The sequence below is a fragment of the Poecilia formosa genome, unplaced genomic scaffold (genome assembly GCF_000485575.1).
Source record: "Poecilia formosa unplaced genomic scaffold, Poecilia_formosa-5.1.2 Scaffold490, whole genome shotgun sequence".
Classification (NCBI taxonomy): Eukaryota; Metazoa; Chordata; class Actinopteri; order Cyprinodontiformes; family Poeciliidae; genus Poecilia; species Poecilia formosa.
The window spans coordinates 177,173-192,923 of record NW_006800429.1 but is presented as its reverse complement, the minus strand read 5'-3'; the positions used below and the strand labels follow the sequence as shown (position 1 = coordinate 192,923).

Below are 15,751 nucleotides of genomic sequence, written 5' to 3'. Positions count from 1 at the left end.
TGGGGGTCGGCCTTGGTTCTGGTCGGGATTCTGCTGGGTCTGACCATTCGACTGAGCCGGTGCAGGGCTCTGATCACCAACCCATTTTGTGACAACGCCTCATTGGTCAAGCTGTCGTGTGAGAGTGTGGTTATTAATAACATCTACGGCCTGCCCTTCACTGTGGTCATCTTGACAGCCTCCATCGGCAGCATCATTGTCACCTACACCAGGATCACTGTTGTCTGTCTGACCAGTAAGAGCAAGTCTCTGAACAGTAAAGCCTTGAAGACCTGCAGCACACACCTCTTTGTCTACATGATCATGTTTGTTTTTGGGAAAATGAACATTGCGCTGCATCGTTTCCCTGAATACTCAGAGTACAGGAAAGTGTGTCTTATTCTGTTTCATATCGTCCCCGGCAGCCTGAACCCCATCATCTACGGCGTTCAGTCCAAAGAGATGAAACGGTTCTTGTCCAAGCTGTTTTACTCCAGAAAGGTTCTGTCATCATAATGTCTCAAATCTGTTTTTTTGTTTGTTTGTTTGTTTGTTTGTTTGTTTATTTGTTTGTTTGTTTTTTGTTTGCTTACTGTGGATAAATGTAAAGATAAACATTTTAAGATGAATTGTCCCCAGTTTCTGAAAAGCAGAAGATTATTTCAAAGGAATCTCTGCCATTAATCAAATCATGTTTTAGTTTGTTTTAATTATGTTTCTTACGTTTGAAGCCCTTACTCACAATGAATGCTTGTGTTTAAATTTAACAATGTGCATAAGTCCACATCTTTATATTTGTAGTACTCTTTGCAGTCAGGTATACTTTAAAATAATTGAAGGTATTTTAACATCTGGTCTTCAACAGTTTTAAGTCAATAAAATTATTTTCTTTCACAAAGTTTTTTTTATTTAATAAATTATTCATTTTGTGAAACAATCAGTTCATTTTCTCCTCATCTAGTGTTTCATTCTTCCTGCAGACTGACTCATCTGTTGAGGCATGTTGTTACCTCAGCTATGTGGAATTGTGGTCATGAACTATCAACATAATTATCCATTTAATTAATAATTATATGCCTGCAGGACCAGTAAACTAGGAAATAACCAATATAATTGACTGTACTAGTATCGACATCCAGTTGGCACCTAAATGAACTAATGATAGATTTAATTAAATGACAATAACATTCACAATGACAAACCATTTCTTCTTAACAAATGAATGCCATTACTTATGTCAGTGACATAAAAGTGACTGAAATCAAAACTTTAACTTTAAGCCCAAAAATGCATTAAAAACTGATCAAGATTACAAGGAATATAAAGGGAAGAGTTGCATTTTACGGAATTTACTTGAAGGATTTAATTTTGATTCAAGAGGGTTCGATGAAATTAACTTTGCAATTTTTTTAGTCATCCTACAGCTTGCTCCAAACCAAAAGCTCTTTTACTAAGTTCAGAGTGTGCAAATTGAACAGAATTACAATCGCCATGCTAAGCCATGTTAGCACTAATGCTACATTATGCCCAGTTATCTTCTTAATGTCTAGTGGACGTTTCATACTTGGAGCAAGTTTCCTAATCCAGGGAGAAGAGCTGAAAGCTCTGCTAATCTTAAATTCTTTCAGAAGGAAATGTGGGTCTGAAAGCATTGTTGCCACTCGGTTTGGTCTCTCTCTCTCAATTGGAGTTTTCTGGCTCACTAACCAAATGGCTGCTCTGTTACCACTTGGTTAGTGAGAACATTTTAGGGAACAATAGGCTTGAAATGTTTTCTTTGAAGGCAGATACGGTTCTCAACCATGGAGGCAGCTAAAAACCAATGGTCTCTCAAAAGAAACCATCGGTTTCACCTGCCAACTACCAAACATGTTAGCCATTGCATGCTGCTGCTGCCTTCCAGTTCAATGCATCTGTATATGAAGATCTCCATATTTACTACTATTTTCTCCATCCTGTTCTTAATTCATCAAAACTGCTAAACATATGGATTGACGTAAAGTTTTTTTTTTTTTTTACTCAGTTTGTGTGTTGTGGTATTTTTGCTGGATTTATAAATTTCCTTGTCTGGGTGTGACCCTATAGAGTCGAGTCATTTTTAGTTCTGCGGTCTAATTCATAAAACATTCCCCCCCATGCCCTGGCAATATGGCAGAAAACCTTTAGGATGAATTAAACCAGAGACTGTGAGTCAGACTGACACGCTGCCCTAAAGCGAGTGGACGAAGCTGACGATGCTAAAGCTGCTTCAGGGTTGGCCAACCAAATGAAACCCTTCATATTAACTGTATTAACGATGGCATCCAGTTTCAGTGTGTGAATTCAGGTAACCCAACATACTTGGCCTTATAGTGTGTCCCACACTAACCTAACCAATAGCAAATAACAATCAGAATATGGTGAATTATAAGTGGAGTGAATGACCTCAGAATCATGGGGGAATGTTTTGGTCTTTGACCCAACAGAATTTACTCCACTGGACTTTTTGCATCACAGTTCTTATTGGGCCGTGCTGAAGGATGCAGGAAGAGTTATGTTGCAGGAAGCAGCCGACTCCAACCAAACTCTTTAGTTTGAGAAGTGGCCCAGCAACACAGACCAGAACTGGACCATATAAATAAAGTTCTGCTTGAAGTTTGGGCTCTGATGGTTGATGCCAGATTTGGCCAAAGAGAAATAAATGGATGTTTTGTTAGATTTAGCGTTGAGTGTGTCGGCCATGAGAAAGAGACGCCTCTTTGCTCAACAAAATGCTTCCATGTTTTAAACATGAACATGAGAAACATCCAAGAAATATTCAGCATTTTGCTAAAAATATATATATATTTTTTTTTGTTTGTTTGTTTACATTGTTAGCCAGAAAAAAAAAATCAAGATTGGGAAAATTCTGAACACTAATCTGGTGACCTCCATGGTTCCTCACTGGGTTTTCAGCAGGTTTATAATCCAAAACATAATCAAACTTCTTCTATGGCTATTTCTGACCTTGTAACTGAATAATGTCTAAAACCTGAGGGTTGAGCTAAGAGAAGACAGAATCAGAGATGATGTTGGACCATCAAGAACCAAATATTTAGATCTTCAGCAGGGCTTTGCAGAGTTTGGAGGCAGAAATGTACATCTAAATCAGTCAAATCAGTCTGATTTACAAAAACAGTTCTGTATAAATGAAAACCATCCACCAGTAATGCACATAGCCAAATAAATTAGATCTTAATTATGAAATGAAGAACTAGTTTAGGGACACATGACACCATTGTCAGTTAATCCAAAAAATAAGACAATAAAGCAACAAAAAAAATAAGCTGATTGAAAAATTACCCTTCATGAACTTTCTGTTAACGAATCAGAGAACAAGGACTGTTCCTTTGTTTTGTGTTCATCAATTAGGAACTTTATTTTGAAATCATATTTTCTACATAATTTTCTTGTATATCCAAGAAAATAAATTAGCTTATGAACCAAAACATCATTTCCTATTAGTATTTTCAAAGACTTTAACATGAATATTTATGAACAAAATTCAACTTTGTGCAATGACAGCAGAAGATTGTAATATTTGTCTGGATCAGATGTTTAAAACGTCTAAATACGGAAAATATAAAATAAATGTAAGAAATGTTTGAAAACGGAATTAGAACGTGATTTGATGTTTGGATGTCCGTCATCATGATGACAGAACCTGTCTGGACCGGAACAACCTTGACAGGAGTTTCTTGATCTCTTTGGACTGAGCTCCGTAGATGATGGGGTTCAGGCTGCCGGGGACGATGTGGAACAAGATGGCTACCAGCTTCCTTTGGTCTACGAACTGAGGGAAGCGATGGACCACAATGTGAAACTTTCCACACACAAACATGATCATGTAGATGAAGAGGTGTGTGCTGCAGGTCTTCAGGGCTTTGCTGTTCACAGATTTGTTCCTGCTGGTCAGACAGACCATGGTGATCCGGGCGTAGGTGAGGACGATGCTGCCGATGGAGGCTGTCAGCAGAACCACGGTGAAGGTCAGGCCGTAGATGTTATTGATCACCACGCTCTCACAGGACAGTTTGAACAGTGAGGCGTTGTCACAGTACGGGTTGGTGATCAGAGTTCTGCAGCGGCTCAGCCGGACCGTCAAACCCAGCAGAATCCCGACCAGAACAAAGGCCGACCCCCAGGCAGAGATGGTCAGTTTCACCACCATCCTGTTGGTCATTATTACAGAGTAACGCAGTGGATTACAGATGGCAACATATCTGTCGAAGGCCATGATCATCAGCACGGTGTGGGAAGCAGTGCCAAAAATGTGAGAACAGAAAGCCTGAACAACACACTCATAGTAACTGATGAGGCGCTCAGCCGGCGGCAGCAAGATGTCCGACATCAGGCGGGGCACCATGTATGAGTTACCAAGAATGTCGTTAAGCGGCAGGTTACAGAAGAGCAGGTACATGGGCTGATGGAGGCTTCTGTCCATGCAAATGAGGATCACAATCCCCACATTAGATATAATTATGAACAGGTAGATGGAGAGGAAGAAGAAAAAGAGAGGGTACATCGACGTTGGAGTCACTTTTATCCCTTCCATCTGCAGAGTGAAGCTGTTGAATGTGAAATTTTCCATCAGTCTGAAAAATAAGTACCAAATAAGAGACAAGAGGACCCATCATCACAAGCATGAAGTTCTTGGAACAATTTAATTAAATGAAATTAAAAACTGTAAATATTACCAGAGTTTTCTTCCTTCCTCTTGATTTACTGGACAAAGTAGCGACAGACCTCCAGCTCTGTCAGTTTTATAAGACGCCCATTCATTAGAGTGGCAACGGCAACTCTGTGGTAATAGCAACAGAAATCAACCAAGAAGGTTGCATCATTGCTCAACTGTACTTATTTAAAGGTTAAATAATTATTTCATATGTTTTCAAAGCGTCTGCAGTCATGTCGCATTTTATCCGACTTTTCTGTTGTTACTGTAAGACAGCAGAAGAAGAAGGACGGTCAATCTGATAATGAAGCGATGAAAGCGGTCTGAATCAGTGAATGCATCACATCCCAACCGACCGCTCCTGGTCCGGGTCCACATCCAAACAGAACCGGATCAAAACCGGCTCAGAAACTGCAGTCAGTGCTCCACTAAAGGCCGTTGCTGTTAGCTGTTAGCTTTTATCAGCTTCCTTCATCTGCCGACCAGCTGCTGACTGTGCTGTCGCTCTCAGAAACTTTACAATCCATCAGAGATGGCAGCCATCTTTACTGCCATAAATAGAGCGCTGCGGCGGCCATCTTTACTGCCGTGCAGCAGATTGACTGCGACTGCTCCATTTTTGATGCTTTATATCATTCAGTAGCGTGTTGCATGTGGGGTGTGAGTTTCAGACGTGTCCAATAGGACAATAAAAGTCGAAATAGCTCTGGTGTGCGGGAACTCGTCTCAGTTTGATCACAAACTTCCCTTCTTACAGTCTCCAGCACGAGGAATACACCCCCTTCAGGGCAAACATGGCTACCACAACAGAGTCTCACCTTTCAAAAGAGCACACAGCATAACCGGAACGATATGATGACGTTTATTGTTTTAGAATCGCAGATGATTGTGAGACTGAACCTCGAGTCTGATGAAGTTGTTGTTTCCCTCTACATGGTAACTCTATGTTGTGACAGTTTCTATGGGAACCATTTTGATGCATCTCTCTCTGTTGAATAGTTTCTGATATAAAAAGGATCCCAGGCTGTGTCTGCTGCCAGATGGTCGGCTCTGTTTGGATCCACTGGAAACCAGCAGGTACCAGCTTCTCTAACTGGTTCATGAAACGATAACCTGTAACTCATAGATTTATTGTTTCGCTGAAGTTGGATGATTGAACTGTTGAGTTTATTTGAGAACATGTTGAATGTGTGTGAACGTGTGTGCTCTGTTCCAGGTGAATGGAAAACTCCACCTTCAACAGCCTTACGCTGCAGCTGGAGGGGCTGATGGTCACCAGGTCCTCCAGGCTCCCTTTGTTCTTCTTCTTCTTCTTCTCCTTCCTGTTTGTTATGGTCACCAATGCTGGCATGATCCTCTTGATCTTAGTTGACAGAAACCTCCATCAGCCCATGTTTCTGCTGTTCTGCAACCTGGCATTCAATGATATTTTAGGAAATTGTCTCGTGTTGCCTCGCGTCATGTCAGACATCCTGAGGCCGCCGGCTGAGCGCCTCATCGGGTACCATCAGTGCGTGGTTCAGGCTTTCCTGGTCCACACGTTCGGCACCTCAACGCAGACGGTGCTGATGATCATGGCCTTCGACAGATATGTTGCCATCTGTAATCCTCTGCGTTACTCTGTGATAATGACCAACAGGATGGTGGTGAAGCTGACCGTCTCTGCCTGGGGGTCGGCCTTGGTTCTGGTTGGGATTCTGCTAGGTTTGACGGTCCGGCTGAGCCGCTGCAGGACTCTGATCACCAACCCGTATTGTGACAATGCCTCACTGTTCAAACTGTCCTGTGAGAGCGTGGTGATCAATAACATCTACGGCCTGACCTTCACCGTGGTTCTGTCGGTGGCGTCAGTGGGCAGCATGGTCATCACCTACGCCAAGATCACGGCCGTGTGTCTGAGCCGCCGCTGCAAATCCCTCAACAGCAAAGCCTTACGGACCTGCAGCACACACCTCATCGTCTATCTCATTATGTTCACCAGCGGGAAGGTGAGCATCGCTCTGCACCGCTTCCCGCAGTACGTAGAGGAGAGGAAGCTGGCCATCATCTTGTACCACATCATCCCCTGCAGCCTGAACCCCATCATCTATGGAGTTCAGTCCAACGAGGTGAAAAAGGTTCTGACTGGGTGGTTTCAGCCCAGAAAGGTCCAGTCATCAGTCTGAGTCCAACAGAACCCGACAGCGCCATCTGTGCATGAGAGAATTGATTCTGTTCATCCATCCACATCACAGGCAGAAACTCCACAATCTATCAAAAATTACTAACAGATTATATTATTATTATTATTATTATTATTATTATTATTATTATTATTATTATTATTATTATTATTATTATTATTATTATTATATTTCAAACTACTGAGTTTCTGCACCTGTTCAAAGTTTATGCCTCCATAACAGAAATACTCTTTTAAATTTTCTAATATAAAAAATGACAGAAATTAAATATAATACTTCTTAAGTTTGAACTCACATTTATCTACAAATGTACAAGAGTCTTTCTAGCTTAAGGGAGAATTGTGGCCATTAAAGTGAATTATAGATGACAGAGAATAAATGTGTTTATGTTCCAATCAGCAGGATTTCTTCAGGAGTCGCTGTGAGTTAACGAGTTAAATTTAAGCTGTAAATGATCAAACAATTTATTTTTTATCAATTAAAGCAATGTCAACACAGATGATCAACTCCAATGTAAAGATTTTTTCCACACTGTCCATGTAGAATAAAAGATCCTGTTTTCGTCTTGCTGAGGAGCTTTTTCCGGACTGTGGCTCCCCCTGCTGGTTACAGCACACATAGCAGTCCCATCTGAACAGTACTCTGGTGTTTTTGCCAAAGTTAACATTTCATTCATCTCCACTTTTCTAATACTTTGAATCAATAAAAACTGTCATCATTTCATATTCCTGTCTTTTTTTTTCTTTGATCCACATTCTGAAAAACAGATTTCAGCTTTTGGTTTTCATGGAGGAAGGAGACTGAGGTCACGTTTCGCTCGGCAGAAAAGGATTTGTAACAACTTAAGGATGAGCAATAAATATTTCAAGCTTGATATGAAGCTTAATGTTGGTCTGGATGAAGACGGCCTGATGGTGGCGCTACCGGACTGCCTTCAGCCATGACTCCAGGTCATTAAATCCAAAGTCCTGCTGATGTCTGGAAATCAGTTTGACTTGATTTATTTTTAAAAGTCTGAGTCTGATGGAAAAACATGACAGGAAACAGAGAGGATGTCAGCAAACACAAACAGGAAGTGAATGTGGAGCAGATGGAGAAGAACCGGACAGTTTCAGTCTCACAACAAAACCCAAGAAAACATCAAATCAGCTCAAAGAGGAAATCCTGAGAGACCTGCTGTAGAAGAGTTAGAAGGATGGACTAGTCTGGGCTGAATTTAGATGTATTCTACACTTTTCAGATTTTTCCCTTTTAAAAGTCAGTCTGATTTCAGGCTGGTTTATCTTCACTGTTTCTGATTGAAACGGGAAAATGGGAGGAACATGCGCGGATACGTCTGCTGATCAACTTCTGTTCACTTTTACTTTGGAGGAGTTTTATTTCCTCTCGGAAATAGAACTCCCAGAGGAAAGTCATTATACCTGGGAGGTATAATGACCAGCTGTCATTATACCTCCCACTGCTCCCAGTTCTTGATGGTTTGGGTTCAGTTATGTTCCAGAGGTTTAGGTCAAAGTATTGAAGTTGACCTGCCTCCTGAGTCTGGAGAGAAAAGACAAAGCTGTTAATAATGAATAACTGGAGAGCAGTAGAGAAGCAAAGGGAGGCATGGTCAGCCAGCACTGAAATTAATGAACAGCTGATTCAACTTAAATATATATACTATGTTAACTGGTTACAAGTAATCAAGTTAATTTATGAAGTTTATTAAAGGGGCAGTTTTATGTAAAATCATTTTATCTTTAAATCATGTATTAATGTTTTTCTATGGAGTATTGCTTTGATGTTTGAGAAATCCTTTAATCTCCATGGCAACCATTCAACTGTTAAAACACCTGAGTGGACTTAGCCCCACCTTCGAGGCGCAGCTCCTCCACCACTCAGCTCCTTCAGACTAGCAAGCAGCAATTAGCAAACATCTGGTGAGCTCATTATAGGAGCTGTTGCACAGAGCAAGGCTGGTAAAAACATTAAAGGGTTAACAGAGGAGCCATGTTGGGATGACTTTCTAGAGGCAGAGCTTCAGAAAGAGCAGGAATTTTTTAAGAGACAGAGGCCCAATTTCAACGAGTTAAATTAGGAATTAAAATTTATTTAAGTCATATTTGACATATGAAGCATTTTATAACTCAAGGTAACACAGTTAGTTGATTGTGAATGTCGATGTGACTGGAAAACACACGATGCTGCTCCTTTAAGAAGTCAAGTTAAACAAATGCAGATCAAATAAGTTTGATAAACTTCATTTAGTTACTTGTGACCAATTCATTTATTTTCAGTCTCCAGCAGTGTAACTACTGCAGCCGGTCCACCAGATTAATAAAAGTACAGCTTTAACCTCAGCCGGTTCGGTTTAAAGGGGAAACCAGATTCCTGGTCCGGATTCGGAATCTGAATCCTGCAGGAGAAGAGCTGACAGAATCCGGTGGGTCAAACAGCAGAGGAGAGGGTCCGACCGGTTCTGATGGGTCTCTGATGTCTGCGGCAGCCGAACCTAATCCGAACAGCGTCTCCAGATTTCCTGGTTCCTCCCGCCGCCCCTCCTTCTTGAGGCTGGATCAGCTTCAGGCTGCAGCAAAGGAGCAGAACCAGAACCAGCGCAAAGGAGCAGAACCAGAACCAGCGCAAAGGAGCAGAACCAGAACCAGCGCAAAGGAGCAGAACCAGAACCAGCGCCGCCGCTCTGCTGAAGCCTTCACAGTAAGTCTTCTTCTCTGTTTCCTTCATCTTCATCATGATGGGTCTTCATGCTGCTGCTGGTCTGGTTTAGAGGAGACCCGAAGCCCGAAGCGGCTTCAGCTCTTCGGAATCAAACAAATTCAGCCTGAAGCACCTTGAGAGACGCGGCTGTTCTGATTTCACTGAAAACCTTCAAATTATAGATGAACTCTGAATTTAATTTATCAGTTAACCTGATCACCATCTGCATGAAAACCGGAAAGAACTTTTTATGTTTTCACATTTTATTCCAAATGTTTGCGACCCTGACGGTCTGCTGATAACGCCAAGAGTTACTGATTAACTCTCACAGCGGGATCTGCAGGAGTTTCCGCACCACGCAGTCTGTCAGAACCATCAGGAAGAGTCAGAATCAGAACAATCAGAACATTTGAACATTTAAAATCAGCCAAAGACAAGATGCAAAAACATGCAGAGATCAATTAATAATTAATCTCAGGTCAGTTTAACGTGATGATCGGAGTCCCCTGAGAGTCTCAGCCGGAGACCCGCTTAACGAAACAACAACGAACTAAATGTTGGATTAAAAAGAAACAATCAAAACTAGAGCAGAAGTTTAACTCTGGAGTTACTGGAGTTCATGAAACGGTTTTAAATTTCTCAACGGAGTCAATCATTAGACTGTGTTTTTATGATATTTTTACGATGTTTTTATGTTTGTTTGTTTTTTTACATTGTTTTACAATGTTGTTGTTGTTGTTGTTGTTTTAGCTGCGTTCAGGTTTGTAGATCACAATTCTTACATTTATTTCCATGCCGGAAATAATAAAATGTTGAAGTCAAAGGTGTGATGAACTCAGTCAGAGGGACGATGTTTGAATTTCAGTCTTAAAGCCTAAAAAAGCAGGAAGAGGAGACCTTCCAAACCGGAACTCTACAGAGGCTTTTAAAAGCCATGGGATTGTTCTGCTGACAGCAGAGAACGAGGAGAGGCGACAAACTGAGTCCAAAGTACTGTCTGAATTCAGATGTGGTGGGATGGTGTTCCACCCTCCCCCACTCTGTGCAGGTGCAGCTAGAAGCCCACCACTGATTGGTGGGCGGGGCAGATGCCTTTATAGTTGGGCCGGCCGCTGCAAGGTGCGTGTGTCTTTGTTTCTCCCACTGTTGCTACAGTCGGCGGCTACATGTTGGCTTGTGTGTTTGATCGGCTCGTCTGCGATCGTAAGTGCTCGTTTTGCTATCTGTGGCTGGGATCATGGTTGGTTTTTGGGTGCTACACCTATTGTGCAGTGTTGCCCTGATGGCGTTGCCGGCTGCAGCTGGAGGTTGCTGTGGCGTGCGGCTTCCATCTGGTCCTCACCTGCTGACCTGCTTCCTCCCGGGTTAGGCTGTGTTTCCACCCCTGGGCACCTGATTGTGTTTGGAGCTGCAGCGCTTTGGACGCTCTGCTGTCTTGTCTTGCCATTGTTTGTTTGAGCCGCTCTCAACTAAACCTGTTGCTGGTTGGGCAGGTTGTGTGTGTTCCATTCTTTGAAGTGTTTCCTTTTACAGTTTGTATATGTTGTGTGTTATTGAAGTTACTAATTTTCTTTTTGTTTTTACTAATTTCTTTTGCATTGCATGTTTTATTTCTTTTGTAATAATTGACCTTGTCCGTCCTTTATGTGTTCCCTTCTGTTCCAGGGACCAAGTAGTAGGCCTGAAGCCTCGTTTTTACAAAAAGAAATGTTTTAAGGAAATTGTTTAATAAAATATTGTGCACTGCTTAGTCTGTGTATGGGTGCATCTGGTAACTTTTAAAAAGATCTCCACCTGCTGGTCACACAAAAAAGCCATTTCTGCTCCTGTTCTGACCAGCATCATTGCCCTGATGACCTCATCGCTCCAAACAGCTAGCCTGCTGCTACGTTGGCGAGTCCAGTGGTCAGGCTGTGTTTATCGTTCTGCTGGTGACCGAGCTGCAACTGAACTCAGGTTTTACTCCAGAGGAAGTCATGAAGCTTCACTGCTGCTTCATGGGAGACGGGAAACTAGTCCAACCAGTTTGAGAGCATCCAGGAAGTGTTGCTCCTTCTTAATCTGGTTGCCATCCAGATGAAACGGATTCTGCGCTGACGATGCTCTGATAAGGAACTGTTTCCTGTTGATACAGGAAGTTAAATCACCTGGAACACATTACTCAATAAATAAAAGCATGGCAGAGGAGAATCTGAATGATAATTGATTAAAGAAATGTTGAAATTATCTTTTAATGGAGGCTTTTTTTCCTGCAGTTTAAACCTGAGCTGCAAACCTCAACAAATCAAAGTGTTTTACACTTAAAAACATTACAAACCAATTATGAAAACAAACTTTACATTTAATCAAATGCCCATGTTCAATGTTTTTACATTTCTCAGTTATGTTTGAAACAATTATTTTTCTGAAAATGAAAACCTGCAGATGTTTGGTTTGAGATAATGAAACATTTTATTTAGTTATATATATAAATACTAAAGAAAATGTTATATATGCCTATATAATTTTGGAGGACTGATGGCCGTACTGCGCAGGGGACAGACACTCAGTTTCAGCCTGTTTTTATTTAAATGCTGCAGAAAACGATCCACGGCTCTGTAGTGAAACATTGGTTACCATGGAGACGTGGGGAATTAACTGGGAGCCGACCCTGATGGAGCCCAGAGGTCGGGCTGAATGCCACCAGACCTCAGGGGGTTTTGCTACATATGATCGCCTCTGATTTTGCCTTCGGTTCCTCTGCAGCTTCACTCCTGTCTCACTTTTCTCTTTGAGATTTGCACAAATGTGCTGTGTGCGCAGAGCAACGCGAGTGTGTGAAATGTGCGTGTGGGAGGCGGTTCGGGAGCTAATGACAGAGTCCAGAACCGCCCCCACCAGTCCGCCTCATCGCTGTGTGTTTTGCAGGTTCTGCTCTCCTGTCCCCGCCGGCCGCAGAGAAAGGATGGTGGCCGACATCATGAACTCCGCTGGGTCCGCGGGCCGCCGCTGGAGCCCATTCCGCAGCATCAAGGTCGGTTTGGGTTCAGGGTGGAGCAGCAGACGCTGCTGACATGATGGATGGTTGGTGGGAACCAACATTCCCTGTGTGGAAATGCACCGGCTTCTGTTCTCTCTCCGTTTAAATCAATCCTTTTCTGACTCAAGTCAGTTTGGATTAACGAAATTTTGAATCTAAGAAAGATTCGTCTTTTTTAAAGTGTGACGTTTAAGGATTACTCGGGTAAGATCAAAACAAAACCCTGATTATGATGAGGTTTTCTTTAGCTTCTGATTAGTTAATTCAGAATATTTGAGTTGATTTATGTTAATGCTTATTTTTGTGACGTCATAGAAAATTAATGTTGAGGCTTGAATAACATTTTTAATCTTGTTAATTTCAGGCTTTGTAATTAATTAAAAACCAAACATTTTAATCAAAAAACAAAATAAGCAACATTTTTTTAGTTCAAAACTCATTTTTGCTGCTAAATTATTAAACAAATATATGAGCTCAACATTTTTAACCAACAGATTGAAGCAAAGTTCTGTTCCAAGAGCGCATGAAAGTAATCAAATTACAATCAGCTTAACCAATCAGACAGCAGGTCAGACTGCCGTCCATTGTAGCATTAAAGTATTCAAGTAGAGGAATCTTCATCAGCACTGACAGAGTGTCTGCAGGGTCTGCATGAGATAAAACAATTCAATTATTGCTGCAATATTTGAACAGCATTTGTTTAAATGCCTGTTTAAAGTTGTTGGCATGTCCAGAAGATGTGGAGGAAATGAAAGGAAGCTGAACTGTTGTTTAGCAGAAGCTGCTTGTTTATCCACTGAAACAGAGCAGCGGTTCTTAGTGGTTAGAGCCTAAAACCCTGGATATCCTGGAGGAATCCTGCTGCTTCCTGATGTCTGGATTAATCCATCCAGTCATCGTTCTGTTCATGTGAATGTGAAGGTTTCAGGTTTAAAGACCCAGGACATTTTGTTCCTGTTTTCAATCTGAAACTCTTGGTCCAACCTCCCACCCTTTTCCATTTTTCTTCCAAGCTGCCAGGGTTTCCTGGAATGAAAAAAAAACGTATCCAGGGAGGCCTGGTGGTTTGCAGAGAGGGGAGGGAAATCTGGAGTGGATCAAGACTTTCCTGAGCTCTTTTGTTGGAGCAGAGGATGCAAAAGCTGCCATGTTGTCTTTCCTCTGCCTGTAGGTGTTTGTGCTGTGCCACAGTCTGCTGCAGCTGGCTCAGCTTCTTGTGTCAGGCTACATGAAGAGCTCCATTTCCACCATCGAGAGGCGCTACGGCCTGTCCAGCCAGAAGTCCGGGATCCTGGCCGCCTTCAACGAGGTCAGTGGCACAGCTGGAGAGCTTCTCCTCCATTCAAACTCAAAGGTCTCATGATGATGATAGATGGAGTCCGAGCATTGAGCCGCTCCAGCACTGAAATGTTACAAAATAAAATCTGAGGCAACAGCAGCAGCAGGTCAAAGGTCAAAGTATACACCCTACTTGGACTTTTCCACATTTTGTTCTGTTCCAACAACAATCATCAGTGAGTTTCATTTGAACCAAACAGAACAATAAGAACCTGATAAATGGGTTTTATTTCAGATAGTTCAAAGTGCCATTACCACATCCTACAGTGATCACTCACTAAACGAGCAATAAACATTTAGTTAAATGCCATCATCACGCAAATACACATCAAATATGTTGACTTTATTGCTAATCACCTCTGACCAGGTGAGGTTTTAGCCTTGATTTAAAGGAGCTCATTGTTTCGGTTGTTTTGCAGTTTTCTGGAAGTTTGTTCCAGATTATGACCTTCACAGTTATTCTCCCCTCTGCTGCGTCTTCCTGTCCTTCACCCGTCCCTCTGCTCTCGTGTCCAGGTGGGGAACACCGTCCTCATCGTCTTTGTAAGTTTCTTCGGCAGCCGCGTCCACCGGCCGCGGTACATCGGGGGCGGAGCTCTGCTGGCGTGCTTGGCCTCGCTGCTGATGGCGGTGCCTCACTTCCTGAGTGGACACTACATCTACACGGACATGATCACCAGTAAGAACCGCGCTCTGACCTCTCATCCAGGCTGGACCTGAACATTTCCTCCTGAGACAGAGGTTTGCTTTGCCGCTTGAGGGTGAGCCTGTCTGTTTCCCTACAGCGTCCACCGATAACAAGTCCGGCCTCTGCTTCTCCTCGTTGCCCTCCAACCAGACGTGCCACAAGAAGGACAGCGACACCCAGTGGGCCGTCTACCCGCTGCTGCTGCTGGGCCAGCTGCTGCTGGGTATCGGCGCCGTTCCCATCCAGCCCTTCGGCATCTCCTACATCGACGATTACGCCAGTAGGAGGAACTCTCCGCTCTACCTTGGTAGGAGACCAAAAATAAATCTTAACCCAGTCAAGAACCACGTAGCCTCTGTTTTTAATGCTGGGCAAATTTAACAATCTCAGAGTGTTTTTGTTTCTACAAAATAAACTCTCGTGCATGAACTGGTTTCTTCTAACGTTGGTGCTTCGTTGAGAGTCGACACCCGTTCCCTCCAGTTTGGGGAACCCAGCATGCATCGTCAGCGGTTGGTGTAACACCACAGGGTAGCAGAGCGCAAGATGGCGGAGCTGTTGCTGCTGTGTTTGCATATCTTCCTTTAACTTGGCAATCTGCAGTCTGGAAAAGAGACCATTTAACTGATCACCAACAAAGTGTTCACTCTTACTGCCAAGAACAGAGAGACTGAAGTCACAAAACAACAGAGAAGCTGATAACTCTGACCAGCGATAATGGAGCCAGTGGTAGATTTGGTTTGTGTTATGGAAACATTCAACACTGGTTCAAGAACTCGGACTCCAGACTGCGTTGGTGGAAATAGCCTCTCGCTGTGCTGTTAGCACATTGTTGGTTCTAAGTGGCTGGAGAACAGGAAAGATCAGACTGACAGGTTCAGGTTCCCAGAGATCAAACCATGGCCCTTCACACGGATCTCGTGTCAGAGACGTGAGATCCGTGTGAGCTTCTTTCAATGAGAAGCTGAAAGCCATCCAGGAAATCACTGAGCTGTTCACTGGAATCCAGTAATATCTGTAATGAACACCTGAAGACGTCACTGAGACGCTGCAGAGACAAGTTCGGCCTCAATTTGAAAGACAAACAGCTGTTTCCTTCTGCCGTCCCATCATGCCTCAGAACTTCTGTCTAGTTTCTTCTGGACCAGATT

The 15,751-nt window shown here is 42.7% G+C and overlaps 4 protein-coding genes across 7 annotated transcripts in view; 3 read left to right on the top strand and 1 right to left on the bottom strand.

The window, feature by feature from the left end:
* The window catches only part of LOC103156634 (olfactory receptor 52N5-like), a 946-nt gene extending 451 nt beyond the window's left edge, over positions 1-495 (top strand). The window contains exon 2 of the mRNA XM_007578763.2: positions 6-495. Coding sequence (XP_007578825.2) covers positions 6-495 — 490 coding nt within the window. The remainder of the gene's footprint in view (positions 1-5) is intronic.
* Positions 496-3,389: 2,894 nt separating this feature from the next.
* Positions 3,390-5,251, bottom strand: LOC103156618 (olfactory receptor 52D1-like). Its single transcript, XM_007578744.2, has 2 exons — positions 4,695-5,251; positions 3,390-4,592 (listed from the first exon to the last, which is right to left on the bottom strand). The coding sequence occupies exon 2, from the start codon at positions 4,586-4,588 to the stop codon at positions 3,647-3,649; it is 942 nt and encodes a 313-aa protein (XP_007578806.1). The 5' UTR covers positions 4,589-4,592; positions 4,695-5,251; the 3' UTR covers positions 3,390-3,646.
* A 641-nt stretch (positions 5,252-5,892) lies between these two features.
* On the top strand, positions 5,893-6,941 carry LOC103156617 (olfactory receptor 146-like). Its single transcript, XM_016664499.1, has one exon. It carries the CDS (start codon positions 5,893-5,895, stop codon positions 6,835-6,837), a length of 945 nt encoding a protein of 314 aa, XP_016519985.1. The 3' UTR covers positions 6,838-6,941.
* A 2,509-nt stretch (positions 6,942-9,450) lies between these two features.
* The window catches only part of slco2b1 (solute carrier organic anion transporter family, member 2B1), a 21,901-nt gene continuing 15,600 nt past the window's right edge, over positions 9,451-15,751 (top strand). For 2 of the 4 annotated variants that reach the window (XM_016664505.1, XM_016664504.1), the window contains exons 1-5: positions 12,183-12,378; positions 12,463-12,568; positions 13,746-13,883; positions 14,429-14,591; positions 14,698-14,907. In XM_016664505.1, the coding sequence (XP_016519991.1) occupies positions 12,341-12,378; positions 12,463-12,568; positions 13,746-13,883; positions 14,429-14,591; positions 14,698-14,907 (655 nt within the window). In that variant the 5' untranslated portion in view covers positions 12,183-12,340. Of the gene's footprint in view, positions 9,556-12,182; positions 12,379-12,462; positions 12,569-13,745; positions 13,884-14,428; positions 14,592-14,697; positions 14,908-15,751 lie in introns of those variants that run through there. The other 2 variants (XM_007578741.2, XM_016664506.1) reach the window with 2 other exon arrangements.

Bases quoted from the DNA above. Each gene is read 5' to 3' on its own strand.
- LOC103156618 (XM_007578744.2), bottom strand. From the start codon at position 4,588: ATGGAAAATTTCACATTCAACAGCTTCACTCTGCAGATGGAAGGGATA.
- LOC103156617 (XM_016664499.1), top strand. From the start codon at position 5,893: ATGGAAAACTCCACCTTCAACAGCCTTACGCTGCAGCTGGAGGGGCTG.